This window comes from Manacus vitellinus, unplaced genomic scaffold, assembly GCF_001715985.3.
Source record: "Manacus vitellinus isolate BGI_N305 unplaced genomic scaffold, ASM171598v3 scaffold_34_pilon, whole genome shotgun sequence".
In the NCBI taxonomy this organism is placed as follows: domain Eukaryota; kingdom Metazoa; phylum Chordata; class Aves; order Passeriformes; family Pipridae; genus Manacus; species Manacus vitellinus.
In genome coordinates, this window is record NW_021940488.1 from 1,137,242 (window position 1) to 1,163,343 (window position 26,102).

Here is a 26,102-nt window from a genome sequence, read left to right on the forward strand (position 1 = left end):
TCCAACCTGCCTTCCTAACATGCTATAACGTTAAAACAAAATAGTTTTCTGGCTCTGTCAAAATGTATGTCTGGAAGGAAGGCACTTCTCTTGCAAAACATTGAATTTTGCCAACTCACTTTTTGCTTTTGGAAATTGTTTCTTGCATTCAGTGTTTTGGTAAGGTTTAACTTGGTGTCTTTTTCAGAGATATTGTGTGTACAGCAGATTCTTACAGGAAAGTATAAGCTTGGTCCAAGCAATTTTCCCCAAATGGTGGCACATTTTTTTTTTTTTACCTGAAGCTCTGCCAATGTATTTGTACAAGAACATCCTATAAAAGAAGAGTCCTAGTTGCTTTGTCCTGCATTATGACATAGTGTATAAAACCTTGAAGTCTGTTACAGACTTCACTTTAACTGATCTAATTGCAAAGACATTACATACACCTAAACTTGTTAGTTGTTTGTTGACTTGTATCTACTAGAGGACAACACTTAGGCTCTTTTTCCTTCTTTAAACTAAAAAAACCCACAAACACAAAACAATTGAGGGATTCAAGCTGTTTCCATTTACCTTTAATTTGAGAGAAGTTATATAATTATTAAATATTTTATTTTATTTATTGTATTTATATTTTTTTTAAAAAAGCTGACTATTTTTTTGAGTTGTTTGTGCTCAATCTATGAATTTACATACATAGCAAGGAGCAGATTTGGGGTCTAGCTGTGAGTTTGAAACCAGGAAAAAAAAATTGAATTTCAAATCTAGTCCATGAAAAGTAATATCTTTAGTGTCTTTAGAGAGGGAGAGTTAGCCTTCTTTCTTGTGAAGGAGCAAACTTTGGTACAACTGTGCAGTCCTTCTGCTTACAAATAACAAAGTATCGATGGTTTGAACTATGTGAATGTGAAACTATAATCACTGTTGGAATTGCTCAGGCAAAACATCTGCTGTGGATTTTTCCCTAGTTTTTATATTTCATTGTAAACACATACAACTCAATCTGTTATTTTTAGGGTGATTCCGGTGGACCATTGTCGTGTCAAAGCAATGGAGACGGAAAATGGTTTTTGACTGGCATAGTGAGCTGGGGTTATGGATGTGGAAGACCAAATTTCCCAGGTGTCTACACAAGAGTGTCAAATTTTGCACCATGGATTCACAAATATGTGCCTTCAGTCTTGTAATGTGAAAACTGTTTTTGTGGAATAAAACATGTCCTGGATATCTCAATTAAAAATCATATTTGGAAGAACTGTTCAGTGGTGGAATTTCTTTGTGGGTCTCTTGCTGATTCTGGAATTCACATATGGAAGCAATAATTAGCCTTTTTTCAAACCTTCATGAATAAGGAAGAGGCTGTTCCTTGTGGTGGTTGTTCTATGCAGATGTCTGGAGACACAGGAGGAGGTGCAATAATAAACTTCTGGCACTTTACATTCATTTTCCAGGTACCACCTAAGTGCAGGTGCAATCCTCTGTCAGGAAGCTGAAGATACAATTGATCACATAAAGAGAGAGCTTAAGGCTTAGTCACTCCTTTCTTCTGAGATGTGTAAGGCCAATACAGAAGTAACTGTGGAGCAGCAATCAACTATTTGCACTCTTGCAAATACTACTTTCCCTGTCTCCTCCACCAAGAACAGCTGACAGGCAACAAGGAAGAATAGAGGTTGCAGAAGGTGAACTCAATCCTTTCAAATCTGTAGGGCCCTAATTTTTTAAGATCAGGAATTTTGAGTTGAGTAGTGATTTGCTCCATGCTTATTCCTCCTCCAACCTTCATTTAATTAACTGCATGATTTGGAGCTACTAACTCTTTAATTTCCTGCCTTCATTTCTTCATATTCAAGTTCATCCACCTAAGAATTTGAATTCTTTAGCTTCAGGCAATCTTAAGAAGGTGAGTAAATATAATGATGTAAGTTATTGCAATGATCTTGTCCTTGCCAAGTAAAGCTGGTGTTTCTGAAAGGTCCTGATACAATTTTTATGCAAAAGTGGTTTGTTTCTTCTAGGCTTTTTCTGTGTTTTTTTCTTTTCCGTAAAGGGAGGGACAATCAGCAGGTTGTGTGTGTAGCAGACAGGCTGTTAGAAAAAAAAAGGACTTGAACAAAGCCATCTGTCTGCAGCTGTAGTTTGAATTTCTGAGCTCTGAGGATTGCCTTCCAGTTAATCCCTTTTGCAGTCTGCGTGATCTGTGTTGGGGTTTGTTTCTTCCCTTTGTGTTTTTTTCGGAGGGTGGGGTTTTTTTGTTTTGGGTTCTTTCTGTGAAGCTCAGGTTCCTTGGGCCTGTTTTAGTTTTCAAGGTTTTGTTCTTTGTGCTGTCTCTCTCAGCATGTATAAAACATGTTATTATCCCTCTCACATCCTTGATTTTCTTATTTTACATGCAGAATATGTCAACTTGTTGATTTGCTGACTTAAAACTAGTTTTTCTTTCAAACAGGAAATGTGAACATGAATTACTTTGCAGTTACAGTTATTCTTTGGTACCAGCTTGAGACTGGAAAGTTCAAGTGGTCTGTGGAATTGAGCATTTCTTCTCTCTTCGGTATTTCTGTGGATTCCACTGGGCGTTTATTAGAAGTTACCTCGTTTATGTTGCTCTGGGATTTTTTTTATCTGTAAATTGCTTGCGTGACCTTTCCATTGTATAATAAATTATTTCTGTACTCTATTATTACTGAAAGAAGCGACCTCTTTTGAAATGGTGGGATCCATATCCTACTTAGCCAGTTAGGCAAACAAAGAGTTACAGTGATGGTAGCTTTTCCTCCCAGCCTTCTTTGATCACAGATCAGCTGGCTCCAACTTCAAGCAGTGTGGCAAAGGGGAAATAAGAGATGCCCGGGGTGTGCGGTGGGGAGAGTAGCATGCTATTCAGTTCTGTTTCAGAAGTGAGGGTTGTTCAGGGTTTTGGATAGTAGGTTTGTCAGAAGGTGTTTGTGTCACAGCATCATGCTACGGGCTCTCCCCTCCAGCCAGACTTCTGTGTACAGCATTCCAGCTCCAGACGCTGAGCGTGCTGCAGGGCAGGTAAGAGGCACCAGCTGAGCTTTATAGTAGGCACATAGTAAACGATCTCCTTGTCCACTCTGGTGTGCGTTGACCTCTGTTCTTCATAAATTGCTCTTAACCAAGGTGATAATAATTTCCCCACACACACGTTTCCGTAGATTGAAATGCATTAAGCAAGCAAGCAGCCAAGAAATCTGTGGGTTTCATGGGTGATGTAGCTGATAACGTGAAAGATATTATCTCAATTTTAATGTCTTTAAAACTAAAGAGTAAATATACTAAAATGTAATACGATAACTCTTCTTTGTTGCCTTACTAATTGGTGCCTTCCCGTGTCATTCTCTAGGAAAGTCCACATGTTTGCTACTACCCATCCTACCAAGATGGCTTATGTCAAAAGTATCATGTCTTCAAAAGGATGAAGTTGTCTTTCTGGAGGAGACGGCTTCTAGGAATATTATCTGTAGTTTCTTTAGCAGTTACAGTAATCGTGCTAGTCCTGCACTATTCTTTCTGTAAGTGTTACCCATCTCATCCAGACCATGCTGGGTTCACATTCTGCGCTGTGAAAAGCTCTGCACTAAGCAGCTGAGCACATAATGTGCACCTAAGCTACTTGGCTTTCCCTTCTCCTTCATGTCTTTGCTAAAGGAACAAAATGCACAATAGTTAGCAGTTTATAGCTGCACAAGAATATTGAAGGTATGCATTTTATCTCAATTGCTTGACTCTGTTTGTGAATACCATCATTATTATAATTGTCGTCTTTCCCAAGAACCTACAGGAATTAGATGTCTATCTTCTATTCCCCTTTTCCAAAAAACAGGACAGGTACCTAACTTGCATATATACCTTCCCAAATCTCAACACATAGCCGTTAAAACCATACCTCTTCAGGAGATAAGCACTGCAAAAAATGGAAGCTTAACAATTAAATCTTCCTAGTAAAAATGCCTGTCTGAACCTGTACCTCATTTCTCTCCTTTCCTGCTGGGCATTACTCTGTCAGTGAGAGTGATTCAGCATTTTGGCTATTACTGCATGTTTCTCCTAAGAATACCTACAGGCACCAAGGACAAATACATGCTTCTGCAAGCCTCTTGTTCTGGAAGCTTTTCTATGATGTTATTAGGTGTGATAATTTTTTTAATCTTTTTTTTCCCTCAGCTCCAGCTTTCTCCTTCATTTATGTTGGTGGAAGCCTAGAAATTCCTAATTTGACTTACACAAATGACCTCAATGATCCAACATCACAGAAATTCCTCCTGCAAGCAGAAGCAATCCAAAATTATGTAAGTTCCCACATAAATAGAGCAATAATTTATAAATATTTTTACAGAATCAGACTGGGAATGAGGAGGGGATTCCAGATAGTCGTAACTATTTTTTTTCCTTCAAAATTGCAAGTTTAAAGCTAGCAATTGCCTTGGCAGTTTTCAGATTTTGAAACATAGCTAGACAGATGGGGCTGTGAGTCTTATAGTAAGGTCAATGTTTTCTAGATAATAAACCTGTGGGTTTCAAGGTTATGGAAAAAATACTCAAAGGAAAGAGGAGACTGTTTTTGTTTTACTTCATTCAAACTCTCTTCCTTCTACATTTTTTCCCTTCATTTTTTTTAATTATATCTCCAATTCAGTGCTTGACTTTTTATTTTGTTTTCCTTTGTCGCTCACAACAATGCTTTCTTTCTTGCACTTCTTATGAGTTTCTGTTTGTGAGATCAATACTGTTTCCTAGGTACACGTGAACAGCAGCCTTAAACACAAAGCAGTTCTCTGTTAGCCTGTATTTCCCAGAAGAGCTAATCTAGTGCCTCAAAGCTGCTTTGTGCACTGCCAATACAAGTTGCTTATGCCCAGATTACGTGGCAGAAATTTAAAGACTGAAAGAAAAAATATAAATGTATTATTAAAGTCTTGTTTTTCATGGCTAGTTCAATCGTCTTGAAATGTGATGTGACTTGGAAGCAATTTTTTATTTTAGTGGAATTTAATGCAAAATTATGAGCCTAATTTGATACATTTTGTGAAAGTGATGGACAGTGCTTTTGATACATGTAGGGGTGTGAGGAAGAGGAAAGGAAGAAAAAGACAAATGTTTTATAACATAAGAGATTATATTGGCACTAAAATATAATGCTTTACATTTTCTTTTACCACCATTTGATTGTCAGTTGGCAGAAACATATGAGTCTTCCTTCTTGGGAAAGTACTATTTGAAGTCTGTGGTGGCTGCTTTCAGGTAGGTACTGTTTCAACATGTGGTATAAATTTAAAATACTCAACTGTGTTTCTCTTTTTTTTTTTCATGCATTTTAAATGAGTTACCTGGAAGAACATGCAGATGTCTGTCAGAGAATTAAAAATGTAGAAATGCACTTAAGTATATGAGTTAAGCTAATAGAGTGATTTCTGTCTTGCCCTGTAGAATCGGTGAGAGAAATGAAGTCTAATTAATTGTTCCTTGTTTTATGGGTTGTTTTATAGTCTATTCATCTATTTCTAATTTTTGAAATAACAATTTGGCACTTGCAGAATGCTATTTTGGTTTTGTCTATTCAAATGAAGTTCCTTTTTAACCTATCAAAACAAAAATTAAATGTATAATTTTGGGCAAGACATTCTGCTTAAGCTCCTGGTGAGAAGGATAAATACACTGAGCAGATGGCTACTACTATCCTGGTAGTTTCTGAAAACTCTGACAGGTCAGTCCACAGGCCATTTTGAAAGGAGGAGTGTGATGGATTGTCTCTTTGAATCACTGAGGTCGTACTTTCTATATGTACTCATAAAGATTGTTTCTTTCAGCAACAATTGTATGAAATGTTGTATCAAAGTATGGGCATAAAATTGTGTTGTCATAAGGTGTTAACCTCAGATAAAAAAAAAAAGTACAATGTTTCTGGAGCTGTAACATGATCTTAAAAGTGTATAATTATACAGCAGGGATGGAAATATCTGATTCCATGAAAATTATTGCAAGGATTTTGTGAGGTGTAGTTTTCAGTGTTAGTGTGTAACCTTTTAAGCAGCATATTTTCGAAGTATTTCTACTGTATAGCAAAAGCAATTGTTAAACAAGAGAACTTTTTGCCAGTGTGTTCAGCTGCAACTCTTTGCACAGCAGTTCAACTGGCTATGAAACTGTGCCAGCCAAAAATGTAGACCAGAGGAAATCACGTCCAAAATAGTAATTACAGTGTATTTATGATGCACCTTTTTCCTTTCACAGTGAAGGGGAATTTGGACTTCGAGCTTACTACTGGAATACATTCTGGGCACCACAAGACATAGTTGCTTCTCTTAAGAAATTAACCCCAGTGGAACAAAAAGAAATGTGTAGTAAACAGGCAACTCACTTGTTCAGTTCTTCTGGGGAGGAAGATTTTGACCTTGTTACAATGGAACTTTTTGGTAACAATGTACCTGTCGTTTAATTCCTATTCTGTCTATTTTTCTTCCTCCAGTTTGTGTCTTTGACTTGTGTAGCTGATAGTTAACAAATTTCAGTTTCAGATTCCACAGAATATGATGTGATGCTAAAATCAGGTAATTATGCTTCAATCCCAACTGATACCACTATGGGGCAGGGGGGAATCCTGTAACAGAAAAATGGCAGTTTGCCATTTATATCTGTAGGGCCTACAAACTAAACCAAACTAGGGAATCTCCCTGGCTTGTGCTCCAAATAGAGGCTGGATGAAAATACCTTACAGCTTTTATTCTGATGTTCTGACTAAAATGGTTGAAATTTAATAGTTCCCACTGCATTGCAATGAACTGGTTCCTATCCTTGGCATCTTTAAAAAAAAAAACCAACTCTACAAAATTATATATCACTCACTTATCTTGTGATTAGATAGCTTTGTAGTGATCAGTCAGACAGCGTAGAGCTTTAATTCACTTTGCTTGATTTCTCCACATCAAGCACACCTTGAGATTGGCTTTGTGTACTTGGTGTTCTCATTGCATGGAGAGGGGCAAAGAGAAAATGATGCAGGAAGCAGTCGGTGTGAAACAGAGATCGTAGCAATTGCAGCCAAATCACCTCCTGCTTGTGGAGTGTGTGATGAGCTGGTGGTGATGAGGCTTGTCCAGAGCTGGAGAAGGTGATGCAGTCTGGTAGGGAAAAGAGAATAGAACTGAAAAGGGAAGGGCAAAAAGGGATTAGAGTAGTCAAGAAGTGTGGGGAGGTGATGGTTTCTACCTTGTTTGAAATTTTATCCAAGAACTTAATTTATCTTTCAGCTTAACAGTTTTTCAGCCACTGATCTAGCTTCTTTTGTATAGCAGTATCCTTTGACCTGTATGCCAAGCCAGGTAACAACAGGACTCTAACTCTGATGAATCCCAAAAAGTCTTTTTATCAATGGAGGCTGCGAGTTCCTTCTAACTATGTGGTGAGACTGGTAGTTATCACTTTGCATGGTGTCACTCCAGGGAGCTGTGCATCACACCACTTATCAGCATATGATTTCCTTCTTCCACTGCAAAACAAGATCATTACCAGGTATGATAGAGATAGCAAAGGTGTTTTATTGAGCTGTACAGAAACTCTCTGAAACTGTACCAAATTGATAAAATGTAAGGCTGCAAGCAAAACTTAATTAAAAATATTGTGTCAGGCAATGAAAAGACCTTCTACAAAAGTTGGAAGGGAGCCATCAGCATCTTCAAGTGCAATTCCCTGCTCCTCATTGTACTAAAGCTAAACCATATGACTAAGAACCCTGTCCAGATGCTTCTTGAACTCTGACAGGCTTGGTGCCATGACCCCTTCCCTAGGGAACCTGCTATAAATTTCTGTGAGGCTTATTCTATTTTATGACTAATTTTTAATGGATTTGATTTCATACAGTTACTGTCACACCTCAAAAAGATACAGACTTTTTATAGTATTGTATTCTATCACTTTTAGAAAATACATGTTTTATAGTAGTCCAGTTTCAGTGCAGATAGGACTCAAATAGTTATTTTATAAAGGTTTTGTCAACTATTATGATAAAAGAGATTTAATAATGTCTGCAAGAGAGGCAAATCTAGTGTCTCACATGAAATGGGAACCAGGAATAGCCTGCTGGAAAGCAAAAGACATCTACTTTCAGTTTAAGGTTCAAAAATTTTATTTTTATGCTGCCAATGTGGATCTTGGTGACAGTGGCAGGGCTGTGGTGAAAAGACTGTTACTGAGAGGTCTTGTCTTAATTGCTTTCATTTGCTGTGCAAGGGAAAGAGAAAACTGCTAGAAATTTTTAACACAGATTTATGAATTAATGAAAAGAAATCCAAAATATGCTGTGTATTTCAAAATGGAATAAACATGAGTGAATTTACAGATGCAAGAGATAGCATCTCAAATTCCAAGTAGAAGTAAGTTTTCAAGCTTCAAGATTATAAATTAACTCATTATTCAAGTAGAAGATCAGTAAGAATTAATAGTTTCCATGCATAGACCTTCACATTTTGTGTAATAGCTCTTGTGACATGAAACCAAAGTGAATGTTAATAGATTGAAAATGTTTGGGCTTATCTGTTGCTTAGATTCTTCTCAACGCTGCTGCACTGGCACTTGTTGTCTTTTCAGACCTAACCAGTGCCCCTACCACTACTGAAATAACGTAGTCTGGCACTCCCTCTCTGAAGCTTGTGCAGGCCTGAAAACTCTGGGGCACTTGTTAAGCAAGAACAAGGGTGATTTGTCACCCTGAGTGACTAAGCCTCAGTGACGGGAAACTCTAGCGGCTTGTGTGCTGTCAGCGGGGTGGAAGAATAAAAGGGAAGTGGTAGCCAAAGGAATGCTTCAGAAGCGCAGATGACCAGATCAGTGTTATTTCTGCCTGGTTTCTCAGCAAAGATAACTGGAATATGGGATTTTTTTAATGCATTTTTTTTGTGTACTATTCCAGATGGTGTGGACCTGGGGCCTGGGCTCCTTCTGTTGTACGTTTAACTTCATCTAGTAATGTGATGTTGCTTACCTTCTCACTGGACCAAAGAGAAGGAAGCAGCATATTAAAAGCTCACTTTCAAGCCATTCCTAAAATCAGTAAGTAATTAATAGCAACAAGCATCTAACGTATTCCTGGTTTTGCCTCTAAAAAAGTTGATATTGCTTTGAACATACTTGTGGGAGGGAATGTTGGCGTATAAGTCAGGGCATTGTCATTCTGACCCACTTTGAAAAAAGTTTGAGAACTGAACAAAGAATAGAAAAATCCTTTAGTCTGGGAGATTTTTTTGTCTTTCTGATAACTACTCAAGCCATACTTGCCAGACGCTGGTCTTGCTACATGGAAAACACTGAGCAGTGGCAGCAGAGCAGCCAGCCAGATAGCCCTACAGGCACTATATGTCTAGGCAAGGCTGCATAGTTCCAGTCAAAGAACAGCACTTTTATCAGTTTTGGCAATCTATCCCCAGACTGTAGAATGTGTGTTTAAAGAAAATGGAAAACAAGAGCAAACAGTTCTAATAGGTCTTTGTTCCTTTACTGAAAGTACTGTTCAATGTAGTTAAATGTACAAGAAAAGTGTTTCAAGACCTATGAAGTATATTCCGAACCTATACAGTACTATGAATTTTACATGAGTTCTGGATGATTAGTGAAATATTATGAGTAATGATAAACTGTAGTATTGTAGAGGAGATGAAGGGGCTTCACCAGGTCAAGTTTAGTGACGCTAATTTGGTAAAGCCTAAGTGAAAGAATTTTGACAATAAAGCAAGTGACTATTTTCAAACTTGCGGAACAAATCACAGGGGATAAACTTTTCCAAATCTTACACACTTGAGCTTGTGTCTTTGTGGATGCTGCTTAGGCAAATACCTATTCCATGCACATTACTAACTAGAATGGCTTAATTTTTCTGAAGATTAGCATTCCAAATGATATTTAGATTGGGGGTTGCCACAAAATATTGTTATTTTCAAAATTGTCTTCATTTCTGTTATATTCATGTTTGCATTTGTGATGTTATCAAAAGGGAACTAAAAGCACTGAGGACTGGATGTCTAGGAGAGTCCTTGGTAGAAAATAAAACCTCAAAAGTACTGTTCAAATGTGGCATGAATTTTCAGACTGAGAACTTTCACATAAACTGGTTTACGTGAAATTAAACAGAGGTTTCACTTCATTGGGCTGATTGCTTTTTAATTTTTGATAATGCCTACAGAAAGGTCAGAAGCACATTGGAAGGGGGAGGTTTGTTGCATCCACATTTAGTTGCTTCTTCTACCTACCACGAAAGAACATTTTTTAAAAACTTCAGTCAAAGGTGTTTTGTACTTACCCTTAGCTGTAATTTAATAAGAGAAATCCAGTGTGATGGAGAGGTGGCAGTTGAGTGATTTCCTGTTAATATGGGCAAAATGTGAGTTTAATACTGTCACAACCCATTCTTCTAACTCAGTACATAGAGAAGGGTCCTAACAAGTGAAGTAGCCTCTGCCCTTTAACCAGGCTGAGATAATAACGGTGTTCCTTGCTGATATATTTCTCTCCCAGTGTGTGGTGGTCATTACATTTCCTGGAACGGGACACTGAGTTCCCCTTATTACCCAAGTTACTACCCACCAAACATTGACTGCAGCTGGATCATCAAAGTAAGTTCCGGGATCTCTTTTGAGTACTGATGACTTTGGTTTATGTTAATTAGACAAAAAATTGGGAGAAATTACTTTTGATGTGGGTGGAACAGAGAGAAAACTTAGTGGGACTCCTGCACCTGACTTCTTTTCAGGCACTCATTTCTTTCCTGTCTGATGTACAGATGCCAGCTATGGAAGGGAAACATTGCCAACTTCCAAAAGTTTGAGTATTATTCGTGACAAAACCAAATTAATGGGTGAGAGAACTCCTAGCAGCCAGAGAAAATTAATAATAATCAACACTTTTCTTCTATGTCAGAAAGAAAAAATGGTCATATAAATCATGCCTCATATGGTGGATACCACACTGTATTTCCCTGAATTCTGCAGAAACAGGATCTTCTCTGGCTCAAAAGTTAACTCTGAATGTCCAGCAAGTCCTTTGGCAGGACTTAAAATCTCCCCGTGATTTTTACCAACTCCCCAGATTGTTTGCCTGTTGCTCCATTAAACATTTAAGTACTTTTTTACTTTCCCTGGTAAAGGAAGCTTTTCATATATATATAACTTGGTAACAGTCTCTACCTTTCTTGTGCTCAGTGAAAATTATTAACAGCTTGTAGCATAAAACTCTCATCTCTGTTCACGAAAGGAATGGGAACACATGGCAGTACAAACATAGGATGAAGTTCTGATACAGTGCTTTATGCTGACTGCAGAAATCCTAACACTCCTTTATTTGGCAGAGTCTGGCCAAAGTTGGATCTAAAAAGATTTCTATAGATTTTTAAATCGGGAAAGTTTTTTGGTTCTTCGAAGGCACTAATTTGCACAATAGAAATGCAGTACTTTCAATCTAATAATATGTATACAAAGATTTGCCATCTTGGCAGCACAGGCCTTTTTTACCTTGTGAATATGTATGTCGGGGTATTTATCCTTTGATTTTTAGGCACCATTGCCTGGCTACAAGCTGTCACTAAAAATCCTTGTAATACAAATTCAAGAGAAGTCTCCAGGGTCCAGTAAATGTGATAAAGACTGGTTAGAAATTGATGGTGTTAGGTGAGTAAAGACATTATTTTCTGAGATATTAATTTGCATTTCGATGTTCTGCACAATGTACTGTACTTAAGAAAAAAATACATCACCACTTAAAGTGCAGAAAGATACATTTCAACAAAAAATTGGCATGCTTCCAAAGAACTTCAGCAGCAGAATGTTCTTAATCCTGCCCTAGTATTAAACATTTGTCATTACGTTAATTTAGGCATCCTGGTTTTTCTACAGGCACTTACTTACACTTTTGTTCCCCTTAAAAGCAATAATGTAGAAAACTACAGGATTTTATGCAGCTGCAGATGAACTGTAAATTCCTGGCAGTGGTCTTGATGCGGGTGAAGAGCTTGCATCCATCAGAACCTTCATTTTCTATACCACTTACTCTTTAGTGACTGTAATTGTTACACTAACACTAAAAAAAACCACTACTCTGAGTAATTTGCCTCTTGGAAGGTGCATATTGAAATGAGCAACACCTATTGGATTTGGTTGAATGATTTAATCCTTCACTGGATTTGCAGCTCTTGGATTTGCAAACCTAAATGGGAAATCTGAAATCAAACATGCTTGAAGCAGTTTGTATTTTTAAGGTAGATCCTGACATGGATCATCTTGCTGTATTTTGTTTCAAAGTCTGCTAGTTCCAGAAAAGTTGTGGAGGGGAAGGCGTTTGTAAATAGGCTTTCCAATGCTTCTGTCGGGCTGTTTTTAACACCAAAATATAACTGATCTTTACTGCATTGTTTTAAGAGCTTTTTGGTGTCATTACCTTTCAGTAAAAGTAGATGTAGCTGGGTGGTAATGGTCTGTTTGGTTAGAAATTAATAATTCTCACTTTTGCCTTGCTAGATACTGTAAAGCTCTTTCAGAAAACAACAGAAACAGGGAATATGGCTATTCTGTTGCAATCAATTTCCATTCTGATGAACTGGTCACCCACAGAGGGTTTTATATTGAATATAAAGCCTTCAGTCACACGGACCGTAAGTTATTGAGCACATACTTTAATTTTTAAGGACAAACCTTTGAGAAACCATGCTTGACAGGCCAACCACATACAAATCAACCTGCCTTTTATTCTTAACCTATTTCAAGAGATAAATGTTTAAAATATGATTCTGTCTTTAATTGAACAAATAGATGTACACATTTAGAATAAGATGCTTTAAGAAGCTTATTTTCTAGGTTTTATCAATACTTATGTAAAATGGGTAGTAAAAAAAAATTTCTCCATTTCTGTGGATCTAACTATATGGCACTTTGCTAACACCTTAAAATAGCCAAGCTGCAACATGAAAATAGTATGGCAGAGAGCCTCTAAGCATGACTCCTCTGCCAGCAGAAGTTAACCATGAATACTTAGTCTTCTCTCTAAATTCACAACTCAACTTGCTCTAAATCAGTTTCCAGGTTTAGGCAAACACTTTAGATTTTCACTGACAGTTGAAGAGGACCCCTTGCTAGCAGATGTTGCAGAAATATGACTGAGTTTCTTATAGCCCTCTCCCGATTCCCCAGTCTATGCACTTCTGGATCAGCGTTAGGTCTTGGGGAGCTTCTGAGGGTGAAACAGGAATTTTTGGGGGATAAACATATCTACATGTGATATTTCTTAGAAAAGATGGAATATCTTATTTTTTCTATGCCTTTTATTTCCTTTACCCAATTAACATCTAGGTAACTAAAGTTCTCTGCAATTTTAAGAGATCAGATGAGTTTTTGAAACCTCTTCAGATCCTCAGCTTGCTTGACCAAATGTAGTTCAGTGTTGACACAGAAGCATTCATGTATTAAGGTCTCTGATAAAGATTCTTGTTTCATGACTTCCATTATAAACAGGTGTTAGGTTTTATGGTTGGTCATTCTACAGGACTAACACAATTTTTAGGAATTTCTGCTTCCACCAATGTGTGTCTCTTTGTACTAGAAAAAGTTACAGACTATACCATGTACTGTGGTTATTCCAGTCACTGCCTCAAAAACGGGCTAAAGATGAGTCTAAGCCTAACAGAGAAAATCCCCAGTCTTTATTACAATCATAGAATATGCTGAGTTGGAAGGGACCCATCAGGATCATAGAGTCCAACTCCTGGCCTTGCACAGGACACCCCAAGAATCACACCATGTGCCTGAGAGCATTGTCTAAACGCCTCTTGAACTCTGTCAGGGTTAGTGCTGTGACCACTTCCCTGGGGAGCCTGTTCCAGTCCCCAGCCACCCTCTGGGTGAAGAACCTTTTCCTGATATCCAATGTAAACCTCCTCTGACTCAACTTCAGGCCATTCCTTTGGGCTCTGTTACAGAGAAGAGATCAGTGTCTGTCTCTCCTCTTCCTGTGAGGAGGAAGTTGTAACTGTAGTGAGGTCTCCCCTTCTCCAGGCTGAACAGACCAAGCTGCTCCTTATATGGCTCTCCCTCCAGATCCTTCACTATCTTTATTGCCCTCCTTTGAACACTCTCTAGTAGTTTAATGTCTCTTTTATATTGTGGTGCCCAAAACTGCACACAGTATTCCAGGTGAGGCTGCCCCAGTGCAGAGCAGAGTGGGACAATCCCCTCCCTTGACCAACTGGTGATGCTTTGCCTGATGCCCCCCAGGACATGGTTGGCCCTCCTGGCTGCCAGGGCACTGCTGACTCATATGCAACTTGCCATTGACCGAGACCCCCAGGTCCCTTTCTATGGCACTGCTTTCCAGTCTCTTGTTCTCCAGTCTATACACACAACCAGGGTTGCCCCATCCCAAGTGCAGAATCCAACACTTTCCCTTGTTAAGCTTCATATGGCTGGTGATTGCCCAGTCCTCTAATTTGTCGGGGTCTAGTACTATCCGTGTGCTCTGCTTCTAGCACTGAGGAGCAAGCAGATGGCTCCAAGTTATTTAATCAAGTCTTAGTCATGATCATAAGGATCTGTATTAAGACTCAGCAGGCGGGGTAAAATAGCTGTGATGTGTCAGTATCAAGTCATTACAGTGATTTGTGGAAGACCATCTGAGAGCGCAGCATGCATTAAGAGCACTGGTTTTCTAGGTCAGATGTGCCTGTAGAAGTAAAAAGGGGGAAAAAGAATTCATCTCCCGTATCTGTAGTACCTGCAGTCACTCACCTCAGATTAGTTTCTTTCCATTGTTGGGTACCTATTAAAAACACACTTATTAAAAATCACAGGCACTGCTCTGAGTTGACCTGGAAAGCAAATGCCAGCCATCATCTGAATAACTTTGGGAGTGGTGAAGAGAAAATGGAAACGCTGCTGGCTACCTAGTGTGTGCTTTCCTCCCACTGACATCACATGCAAGGCAATGAAGAGGACTAAATTACCCCAGATTGGAACTGATAAGACAACTGTGGGACAAATATGTTTGGTCCTTCAATCTGATGTAGCTCTTAATTTGCTTATGGTGCTAGATGAGAAAAAAGTTTCATTTGACTTGGGCAGAAAGAAGAGAACTTTCGACTACTTGTTCTTCCACAGATAAATTTTTCCCTGACACATCTGAAAAAGTGGAAGGCAACAAACATTTTTTTATTTATTGCAAACGAACAACTGACCATCTATACTAGTTGGTAGTTTAAGTGAATGTGAAAGAAATTCTTGGGGAAAGGCTGTTTCATAATGAAATTGGATTTGGAAAAGGTTTAATAAGGCACTTATTCACATAAGACCTTCAGTTGAATGTAGTAACACAGGTTAGTTTCTGCAACATTTTAATATCAGGAAATATTTATCTATAATATTAAAGAGAATGCCTAGTTTTGATTTTTTTCTTTTAATTTTCCTTCTCCTTTGATGCTCCTGTGTAGAATACATTCCCTTAACAAATTAAACAAGTGTTTGCTATCAGTACTTGTTATGTGTCTGTGCTGAATCACTCTCAACCCTCAGAGTGAGGTAGTTAATGTGAGATTAATTTGCTAATTTCCATTTAGATGAATATTGATTAATTTGATCCAGACTGATTGATAAAAATCTTTGACAGGTTGTGCCAAGTAAGATATTGTTTCCTTTTTTAACATTCAATTTATTGTATAAATGACACTAGCTTCAATTTTTAACAACCATTTTAGTATTTCTGCATGGTGTAGTCCTGCATTAATGCATTTAGACTGTAAAAGCATTTCTAGTGCCACTGATTTCTTATTTTTCTAGCTTGTCCTTAGATATGCAGATAGAACATGCATTCCTTCAAGCAATCTGTCTGAAGGCTGGAAAGGCTGCTCAAATGGTAGTGATGAACTAGATTGTGGTAGAGCAATTATTTCTTGTTTGTTGTCTTCTTTAAAGAGTTTGTTCCATGAAGTTTAGAGGCTGTCTGAAGTTCTCTAAAATACTGGTGGTGATCTTTAAGATCACATGAGGGATGTGGGTGAAGATATAAAAGTCTGGAGAAGAGGCTGTGTAATGCATCTCTTTTAAGAGTGGGAGAACAAAAAAATGAAGAGGGAATTCTACACCAACCTTTATAAGTTAATCTTCCAAAGGAAAAAAAAAGTATAGCACAACAAATAAACTATTTGTAAACAGTGAGGATATTAAAAACCAGCATGTAGTTTTAAAATATTGTTTTAATTCCCCGCTGTGATAGGATAAATAGAGGAGAAGCTGTACTTTCACGCTGTCTTGTGTGACAAGCTTGTCAGTAAGTGAAGAAAACATAGTGAGGAAAAAATACAGAAAACTGTTTCCAGAGAACAAATGACCAAGCGTAATTACCAAAGTGAAAGGATGTTTTCATTGTCACTCTGCCAATATCTGTTATGGAATGTCACATAATTTTTGTTCATGATCTAAATGATAGACTAGAGTAGATGCTTATGATATAGGGAAAGTGCTACACAATAGAAAGAGGGATGTATTTATAAATGCTCCTGAGAAGTTGGAGAACATATATGTAGAAAAATAAAGACAAGATCTGAACACAGGGAATCAAATAGACAAGTGGATTGCCTACATTGCTTTTTTGCTAAAAATGGCTGGGGGGGTAATAGTTGCTCAAAAGATGACTTATGAGTCAGTCATAAAATATTCTTTGTGTGTTTTGTGTGTACTTGGTGTTTTGTTTTTTGGTTGTCTTCTTTTGTTTTGGGGGGTTTTTAAGCATCACACTAGGATATAAAGCGGGAGTTTGAAAATATCTTCTCAGTCACTGGTGGGAAGGCCTCAGCTAGAGTATTGTATCCAAATTGGGTACTGCACATCAAAGAAGATAAGGAACACTGAAGAGATGCCGGAAAGACTGACCAGAAGGTAACACAAGGTCAGAGAGCACAGCACAAGTTAGGTAATGAAACAAGTCTCTCTGTCACTGGATGCTCTCAAAACCAGGGTAGATTAATGTCTGACAGAGATAGCACAGCAACGTCGAGGTGACCTCTGATAGGTTTGTAGCTTGTGGCAGATAGCCTGCTATTGGAATTATAAAGCATTTACAGACCTTTCTTCTTCAGGTTGTAATCCAGAATGGTTGAACTGTGGTGACAGAAGGTGTAAGCATCAGTATAAGTCTTGTAAAGAAGATGACAGCTGTGGGGAGGACAGTGATGAAAACAACTGCTGTAAGTATATATTTTTAGCTCCCTTCTGAAAGATGGTGGAAGGCAGAAGTGGGAATATGCTTATTTTAATGGATAAATGTGTTATTTCTAAATAAATTTTTTTCATGGCACAAAGTTTCATAATTGTGAAAATAAAACATGCAGAGTATAACTAGTTCTTGGGGGAATCTAGACAATTAATGAAGCAAAATCCAAGATAACAGTCATTTTAGAAAGATGAACAAAGCACATTTGCTGGCGATCTTGTTGGAAGAGCACTTTTTCCCCAGGTTCTGCCAGATCTGTACAAAATAATGTAAGGGAGAGAGATATGGTAGGTTGGGGGCTGTTGCCACAGTCATGGTCTTTTTACTGTAGATCCACAATGGTTACAGACATTGCCAGTACTACCAATGTCTCCCTAGTGACTTGCTGCATTTTTCCATTATAATTCTTGGCTTGTTTTGTATCTTAGGTCCTTGAGGTAGCCAGGAGTATGTCTTCATTTGCTGAAAAAAACTCCTTCCCACTGTTTAGAGGTGTAAGCAACTGGTAATAAGAACAATAGTGATGGAAACCTATTGCTGAGATGTGTCAGGGTTCTCACATAGTAAACTTTGATAGTCCTTAGAAAAAATTTCTTGGTGAGAGGTATAAAGTTCTTCCACAATTCTCTCTATTTCACTTAAAAATGCAGAGGTGCTGTGAAGATTTATAATTCATAATGCCAGTAGTGCATTAGGTGAAGGTAAAAGAACGGATCTGACAAACCTAGCTGATTCAGTGTAGAGTTAAGTAAAATGGTGGTGAAGACAGTTGGATGCTTTTATGTCTTTTTCCTCATGGATAGTGAAGACTGAAATTAGTGTGATTGTTATTCAGAGTAAAACATTCCACTGTACCTTCTCCATAGAGGGACCAGTTTACACCAGTACAGGCTGTGGCTTCCTGCAGACTGGAATGTGTAGTTTTGAAAAACTAGTGCAAGGGTTTTTTTAATAATTTGAAAGCCTGACTCCAAACCTGTGACACTATCTTCTCTCTCTTATTTCAGCCTACAAAAGTTGCTCCCCTTATGCATACAAATGCCTCAATGGAAAGTGCTTGCTGAAACCAAATCCTGAGTGTGATGGGAAGAGAGACTGTGCAGATGGATCTGATGAAATGAACTGTGGTGTGGTAACATTTATGTAAAAATTAGTTTATGACTAGGGAAACTGAGTCAGGAATTTGTGTTACGGTCAAGCACAATTGGATAAAGAATTGATTAAATCAAATGGAAGTTAAAAAAAAATAATTCCCAGCAACATCGGTATGAAAATGTACGTCTTGAATTATGCATGGTTTCTTTTAAATCCACTCATCCATTCTGTGTGTGACGACTTATTTCAAGCAATGAACACTTCCAGGAGTATTTGGAAGGTCTTAGTGCTTGTTGCAGCTGAATAAAATGCAGTTTAAGTGCTGTGTTTGGAAGGAGGGAAAAATGTGAGAATGTATTCAAGTGAACTTTCAGAAACAACCCAGCTTAGGTTTGTGCCTAAATGTCTTTTTGAAATTTTAACCTCTTTAGAAAGCTACAAGGGAGGATAAGCAATGATTGGCTTATATCTCACCTGCCCATTGAGTGAGAAGGAGCGATTTTACAATTTTTACAAATTGCACAATAAGAAAATACTCTTTTTTTTCCAACAGCTTTGTGGTCTGCGGATAAAAGTTTGTGTTAAGCATGGCAAAGTGAAATGACCTTGTGGGCTTTGTTACTATTGTATTCAATGATTTCTATTAGCTTGTGGAAGACACCAGATTAAGAAAAACAGAATCGTTGGAGGTGAAGATGCAAGATCTGGAAAGTGGCCTTGGCAAGCAAGTTTACAGATGGGAGCACAAGGTCATGTATGTGGTGCATCTGTTATTTCCAACAGATGGCTCATATCTGCTGCCCACTGCTTCCTGGACTCTGATTCTGTGAGGTATGAAGAAATTATATTTTCTCAGAGTATGTACAGTTTAATAACCTTACAGTGTTGCTTTCAAAAGTCTGCAGTAGCTATTCCTTGTCTAGAGAAATTGATTAAGGTTTTAATTCTGTGACATATCAGTACATCAACACTCAGTATTGTATTCTGCTGGCTTCAAAAATCTGAAGTATTCAAAGTTACTCCTTTGCTTCTATTGTCAGTCAATCCTGCAAGATAAAACATTGTTTTGTTAGATTTAGGGTAAACACCCTTTTTTTTTAATCTTTCTTTTTTTTTTTTTTCTTAAGGCAGTGATTTTCTGAATAGAATCTGTGACCTTTTTTCTCCAGAAAAGTTCCTATTTATTGAGTGTAAAACTCACTGATGTTCAGTTTAGGCAGTGCAAATTGAAAAGACATACCTCCTACATGCAACAAGGAGGAATTAGAATTTAATAATATGCTTTTCTGACTCCCAAAGCATGGTGCATTGCATGGAATTGATCTTAGAACTCTAGGAAATTAATTGTTTTCAAAATAGCAAGTAAAAACATTACTTAATGTTTTAGGAGACAGAGATTATAGTATATCTATCTTCTGAAGTACTATTCTACTCTATTCACTTTGGTTTTGATGAATCTCATCTAATACTGAAAAGTAGTTAAAATGGAGTGAACTAACACTACATTACTTTCCAGTGGGATCTTCTAAAACCATTTTCTTTACAGATACTCTGTTCCTTTGGGATGGAGAGCATATATGGGCTTACACACTATTAATGGAAAGAGCAATCATGTAGCTATGAGATCAATAAAAAGGATTATTGTCCACCCACAGTATGACCAATCTATCTCAGATTATGACATTGCCCTGTTGGAAATGGAGATGCCTGTATTCTTCAGTGAGCTGGTACAGCCCATTTGTTTACCCAGCACCTCTAGAGTATTTCTTTATGGAACTGTCTGCTATGTAACTGGCTGGGGAGCCATAAAAGAAAATAGTATGTTCATTTCTTGGATATACTTCTGACAAGTTTGGCTTAGTTTTAAACTCTAACAATGAAATATTTATACTTGTAAGCAAAATAAAACCCAACTCTGTGGTTTACTTAGTGGGTCTATAAAAAACTAGAAAAAATCTCCTTAGCTACAGTCTGTGAATTCTGAATGTTTGCTTGGGTGGCAGGTGATAAGTGACAAAATGCACAGTCAGGTGTCACAGATCATTGAAAAGCAAATGACCATAGATTTGCAAAAATGTGCCTGTGCTCATGGCTTATTTTATCTGGTGAATAGGTATTTTGCATGTAAAGTAAACAGTGACTTGCAGCTATTGCAGAGAAAGAATTTGTCTCTATATCTACATTTGTGACAGTAGGGGGCCATGAACAGCAGTAACTGCAAAAATATCATGGAGGATTTTTTGTTTTTTCTGTCTCAACTAAAGGCAGTTTAATGTAGGCCCCATGAAGAGTTTTGCCTCTGTGCTTGAAATAGCATGCTGCAGTAAGGAGGCAGAAAAAAAGCAAATTGAATTGGAGAGGGGAGGCAGGAGAGCCCATGGGATCATGGCCCTGTCTCAGCATTAAACAGGAGCCAGTGTTGAAACCTGGTCTTGGACAGCCCCTCAGCACTTCAGAGGTCCCCACAGTTGTGCTGAGACCTAGTTCCTCATGTTTGGTCAGAAGCCCCTAGGCTGTGTAGTTCTGGCTTACTTAATATGCCTTAAAAAAATAATTAAATCTCATTAATAACAGAACAACCTAATGAAGTGCAAACGGCTTTACAATTGATGCCTTGATACGTCTTGCTTTTTATCAAAATTACATGGGTAACATTCAAATTCAGTATAATGATATGTAAAAGGAACATATTTTTCCATCTGTTTCACTCCGAACCCACCCTCAAAGCTGACTAATCAAACAAACCAAAATTCTGCACTTCCTCTGATCATCCAAGTATCAAAAAGGTTATGTACACTATTGGGCCAAAACATGACTCGGGATTTTTAGTTCACAACGACAACTTATGTCAATACTATAGCACAGAATTAAGTTCTTAGCATCATGTGTGACTCACAGGCTGTTTTTTGTTGGTTTTTTTGTTGTTTTGGTTTTTTTTAATTATTTGGTTTTCCCCCTTTAGCTTTATTCCTCAGTATAGAGAGGATTGAAAACAACATATAAATTTCATTTTGTAGGACTTGGACATTTTTTGGAGCACAACTATAATGTGAATAACAACATATTGTCTTTGGACATAATTTGAAATGGCATTCAAAGATAGTTACTCTGTGTAGAATCTTATTTTACAGTTTGCATGGTGCTTTTACTACTTTCTGGCAGAACAGGCTCATTAGGATAAAGACTAGGGAAATGGAAAGGTGGTGCATTGGGACCTCTGTGTCTAGAGGGTAGTGTGGACAAGAACTTTTAAAAGTTGAGGGCAGGCACCATTTGAAGGGAACAGAATTACTCTGCTGTCATTAGCTGGATAGATTTAGAGCTTGAAGCAATTCTCTTTTGTGATATCTCTATTAGAAATTTGTACCACCTTAACCTCTGCAATACTATTTGTATTTTTTTTCTAGGTCATTTTGCCAAAACACTGCAAGAAGCTCGAGTGAGAATAATTAACCAAAGTGTTTGCAACAAGCTGTATGATGATCTTATTACATCACGTATGCTCTGTGCTGGGAATCTTAATGGTGGCATTGATGCATGCCAGGTAATCTGGAACTTGTAGAAGAACTACAGAGAAATATTTGGTTTCATTAGAAAGCTGTTCAGAGTTGTGGGTTGTTTGTGTGGTTTTTCTTTTTACCTTTTTTTTTTCTTTTTGTTTTTATTAGTAATAGAGAGAGATATCTTGAGTGTGCGTGTATGGTTAACTTAAAATGATAACTAAAGGCTCTCCAAAACAAGGAAGGAAATTTGGCACAGATAATCTCTGACTCTTGAGAAATGTTGTTTTGCAAAGACAAAGGGCCAAATGTGTCAAGAATTGTTTTTCATCTTCCCTTATATGAAATATAACTGTAGAAGAAAAATATAAGGATAAAAGGAATGAAGTTAGGTCCATCTGTATTAATTTGTATTAATTTCTTTTTTTCTTTTTTAGTGTCTGGGTGTGTAATTGCTAAAATACTGTAACAGTATGATGAGTGATGTATTGTTATAGTTACAAAGAAATACAAACAGAAAAGCTAAGCTAGGTTTGGGAACTGCAGCTGCAATGTTCCCTTTTAATACAACTTTTGACTACATCACTGTATTATAAGTTATATGACCTCACTTATTTATACGCACAATCAGAAACTGCTCTTTGGATGTACTTCAATTGTCCTGACTCTGCTTTCTTCCTCCATCTCAGTTATCAGACTAGTTGTGTACTTTTTTAATATTTCAACTTATGATAAATATCAACTTTTGAAATTACAAACATGTTTTTCATACCAGTTACTGTGTAAAGGGAGAGAAATGTGTTACTGATTTTTAGACTGTGGCAATTTGATATAATATTTGTGTAATATATAAATTCTACTATTTTAATGTAATAGCAAAATTTTTGCAAGATTGTAGCTCAAAATGGGTCAAACTTCTTTATATGGAATAGACTATTTGCAGGGTTTTCTTGCAGTCCTTAAGTTCTAATTCAATGAACTATTATTTTTGTTAATTTTATGTACAGTTTGTCTATAACCTTAGACCTTGGAATTGTTTTGTTAAAACATGTCGGTTTAGGAGTGTGATGTTCCTCCAAAGATGTATTGCTTAAGAAATGCCCTTGAATTTTCAGATGGACATTTTTAAGCAATTCAGCTATATCTCATACTGGCTAGTTTCCAATATAATATGCTGTGTTTGAATCCTAGCATGCTGGCCCTCTGGGCCTCTAAGTTCTTGGTCTGGGTAGCATCTTTGCTATTTTTTTTGTTTTCTGTCATTAGTATATTTCCTGTACAGTGCTAGAGAGGAATGACACTGGGAGTTCAGGAAACCCCCACAGCACCCTGAAACCCTCTTACTATAGTTCCAGACTTGTGGTCATCCTGTTTTGTTCATTTCTTCCTGGACATGTAAGCTGTGCATGTGTTGCACAAGTTATGCGAAACTTCCAAACGCTTTTCATCTTTAGAGGATCTGATACTTACAGTGAAAAATGAAACAATTATTCTTCCACACTGTTTTCTTATCACTCCAGGATGTTCTTTGGTCTTAGTTCATCTGTGTAGGATCCTTCCTCTGCCACCATCATACTGCCCTTTCGGTCTTTCAGAACAGGCTGTGTAATCAGCTGGACTGTGTATCCTCCTTTCTCAAGTCACTTTGGGATCAGCCTCTTAGATCATTAAAATTGCTCATAGGACAGCAACCTGAGAGAGTGGAAGAACTGCTTTGTCGTCTTCTCTTATCTCTAGATAATTTTGTTTGGTTGGGTGATGAAGGCTTTTCTGTTATTACTCTTTTCTTGGTACATGGCTTTCTTCTGACCTTTTACATGTTTTAGCTCCAACTGGGGGCAGCAAACAAATCCCAGGGTCACTTTGGAGGCTGCTGACTGCCTTGTGTGCGTAAGGAACAGCTGCAGAGAGGAACTGCACTGTAGCTGCTCAGAGTTCTGTGAACAGACCAGTTCACGGAAGACATACGAGGTTAAAACAATGAAGGGCACAAAAGCATTGATGAGCCTGAATGCATTTGGATCCTGTGAACTGAACCAAATGGAATTTTTTATTTTCCTACCTTGCTGTGCAGAGCTGCATGTTCCATTTGAGGACTGGGTGGTTATTTGTGTGTTCCTTAGTCTTTATTCCTTCCTTTCCATCTACAAATGTAGACACAGTCTTGACTATGAAACTAATGATAATCCTTAATTGTGCCTGGTTTGTCTTGGGGTTTGGTTTAGTTTGTTGGGTTTTGTTGTTGTTTGTTTGGGGCGTTGTTTGTTTGTTTTTTAATTGAGGGTGTGTGGTATCTTTCTGTTCCTATTTAACACACACCATGAGAATTCTGCCTTCAACCTGTGAACAATTTATGGTCAAATGGTAGTAGAATTCCCCATTTCTGTCCCTGTCATCATCTCTCCCCATTTTGGCTGTGTTGAGTTGTTTTATGAATCCTGTAGTGGGAATTAGCAAGGGGTACTTTCACAAACTACTTCTTGCCAGCGATTTATATTGCTTTATGTGCTACCTCCACAAGTTAAGATAATTGAAAAAATTTGGTGTCTAGCTGGGTACATTCTATCCAGAATTTAGACTCTAGTATTAAGTTTTAATTTGAGAAACAGAAAGGTAGGTATTTACTGTTCTTAAATAACCTAACTTTTGTTACAGTGCTTTGTGTGTGTGTATACTAATGGCTGGACTCCCTTCATTTTAGGGAGATTCTGGAGGTCCCTTGGCCTGCACAGGAAAGGGAAATAGATGGTACCTTGCTGGCATTGTGAGCTGGGGTGAAGGATGTGCTCGGCGCAATCGTCCTGGTGTGTACACTAAGGTGACAGCACTCTACGACTGGATCCATCACAACACAAACTGATCAGCCAAGGAGAAAATGCACATCATCTCCATATGAAAGGCACTTCCTCCTGTAGTCTACCTGATGGTATAACAGGAAAATGCCAGTGACTGTTTCTTTGTGAAAGAATACACTTTCTTAATGGAGAAACTATAATTTGTGGTTCACCTAGAAATAACTGTTCAGATCCAGAGCAACTTCAGGTTCCTTATGGATTCATCTTCTTTATCCCCATTACCAGAAACAGCACTGCCTTAAGAACAAAACAAAATGGATTAGAACCTGTAACAAAAATCCAGCCCAAACTCTCTTGTGCAAGTCTTCTCTTCTTCCATGTCTCTTGTTATCTCTATATATCTAAATGTTTCCACATACACATATCTGCATATTCATAGCCACATTCCATATATATTCAATTCATGTATATTGCCTTAGTGATGTTACAGGATTCTAAACATAAATGATTATTTCATATTTCTCAAAAATACAAATAGTGTATAGTGTACAAAGCTTAGATTAATTCAACCTCTAGTTATGCTCCCACTGCCCGACTGTTACTTTCTGGGCTGTAACTTTTAGGTTCTCTACTGTGTTTTCTTAAAAATATAAGATATATTGCTCACAAACGTTAGGGTGCAAGATATTTCTCTTAAAGAACTGGAAGAGGATGACGTCTAGGTAAATGGAAAGAATTAATCACTCGTAATTAATTAAACTAAAAAACTCTAATGCTTTTTCTTACATTATCTTTACAATTTCAACATAACTGAAGGGTTTAATGTTTTCAGTTTGTTACAGGTGTATTTCCCCAGCTCTGTCTCTGGCATGCATTGTGAATTTTAAGCATGGGTTCACTGTTTTTCCTGATTTCCTTGGTCCATAGCAAGCAGAGTTTCAGGTTCAGGAGTTTTGTTTTGTGTATCTTTCTGAGCTGTGCCCATGTGGCCACACTTTGTTGAAAGGGACATGAAAGGAAAATAGATTTATGTGATTGGATGCATCCTTGCATCCAAAGTAGAAAAGGAAATGGCAACCACATTCCTTTCACCCTGTCAGTAACTCTAGTTTTGATAATTACAATCTCCTGATGAGCGGATCATCCCAAATCTAGCTGATTTAAGATTTCCAAAACTGCTTATGAGACTTAAGAATACTGATATTTAGCTAAATAAAAGATTTATTTAGATGGCTTTAAGACCATGCAGATGGTCTTTAAATTGTGCTCGATGTTCAAAACATTTAGCTTTCACCTTTAATGTATTTAAAAAAAAAAATTAAGTTGACAATTTGAATGCCTGTCATTGCTGTCCACAGAGCATGCTTACTCTGCGGCACATAAACACGTGATCTTTAGTTTTAGACCCACCTTGGCAGCATGTGGGGAAAATGCTGGAATGAGCTACCACTGTAATCTGCATGCACTGAGATAC

At 37.7% G+C, this 26,102-nt stretch overlaps 2 protein-coding genes across 2 annotated transcripts in view; both read left to right on the forward strand.

The window, feature by feature from the left end:
- Positions 1-1,169, forward strand: part of TMPRSS7 (transmembrane serine protease 7) — a 30,109-nt gene extending 28,940 nt beyond the window's left edge. Inside the window, 1 exon segment of the mRNA XM_008920858.2 lies at positions 999-1,169. Coding sequence (XP_008919106.1) covers positions 999-1,169 — 171 coding nt within the window.
- Positions 1,170-2,943: 1,774 nt separating this feature from the next.
- LOC103754981 (suppressor of tumorigenicity 14 protein homolog) lies at positions 2,944-24,951 on the forward strand. Its single transcript, XM_018076921.1, has 17 exons — positions 2,944-3,021; positions 3,350-3,518; positions 4,171-4,295; positions 5,180-5,247; positions 6,238-6,419; positions 6,516-6,554; positions 7,296-7,515; positions 8,912-9,051; positions 10,510-10,607; positions 11,545-11,657; positions 12,504-12,637; positions 17,105-17,212; positions 18,246-18,377; positions 18,981-19,164; positions 19,880-20,151; positions 21,741-21,877; positions 24,535-24,951. Exons 1-17 carry the CDS (start codon positions 2,944-2,946, stop codon positions 24,691-24,693), a joined length of 2,358 nt encoding a protein of 785 aa, XP_017932410.1. The 3' UTR covers positions 24,694-24,951.
- Positions 24,952-26,102: the final 1,151 nt, after the last annotated feature.

Bases quoted from the DNA above. Each gene is read 5' to 3' on its own strand.
- LOC103754981 (XM_018076921.1), top strand. From the start codon at position 2,944: ATGCTACGGGCTCTCCCCTCCAGCCAGACTTCTGTGTACAGCATTCCA. The intron at 9,052-10,509 runs GTAAGTAATTAA...TTTCTCTCCCAG, and splicing joins TCAAGCCATTCCTAAAATCA to TGTGTGGTGGTCATTACATT. The intron at 17,213-18,245 runs GTAAGTATATAT...CTCTTATTTCAG, and splicing joins CAGTGATGAAAACAACTGCT to CCTACAAAAGTTGCTCCCCT.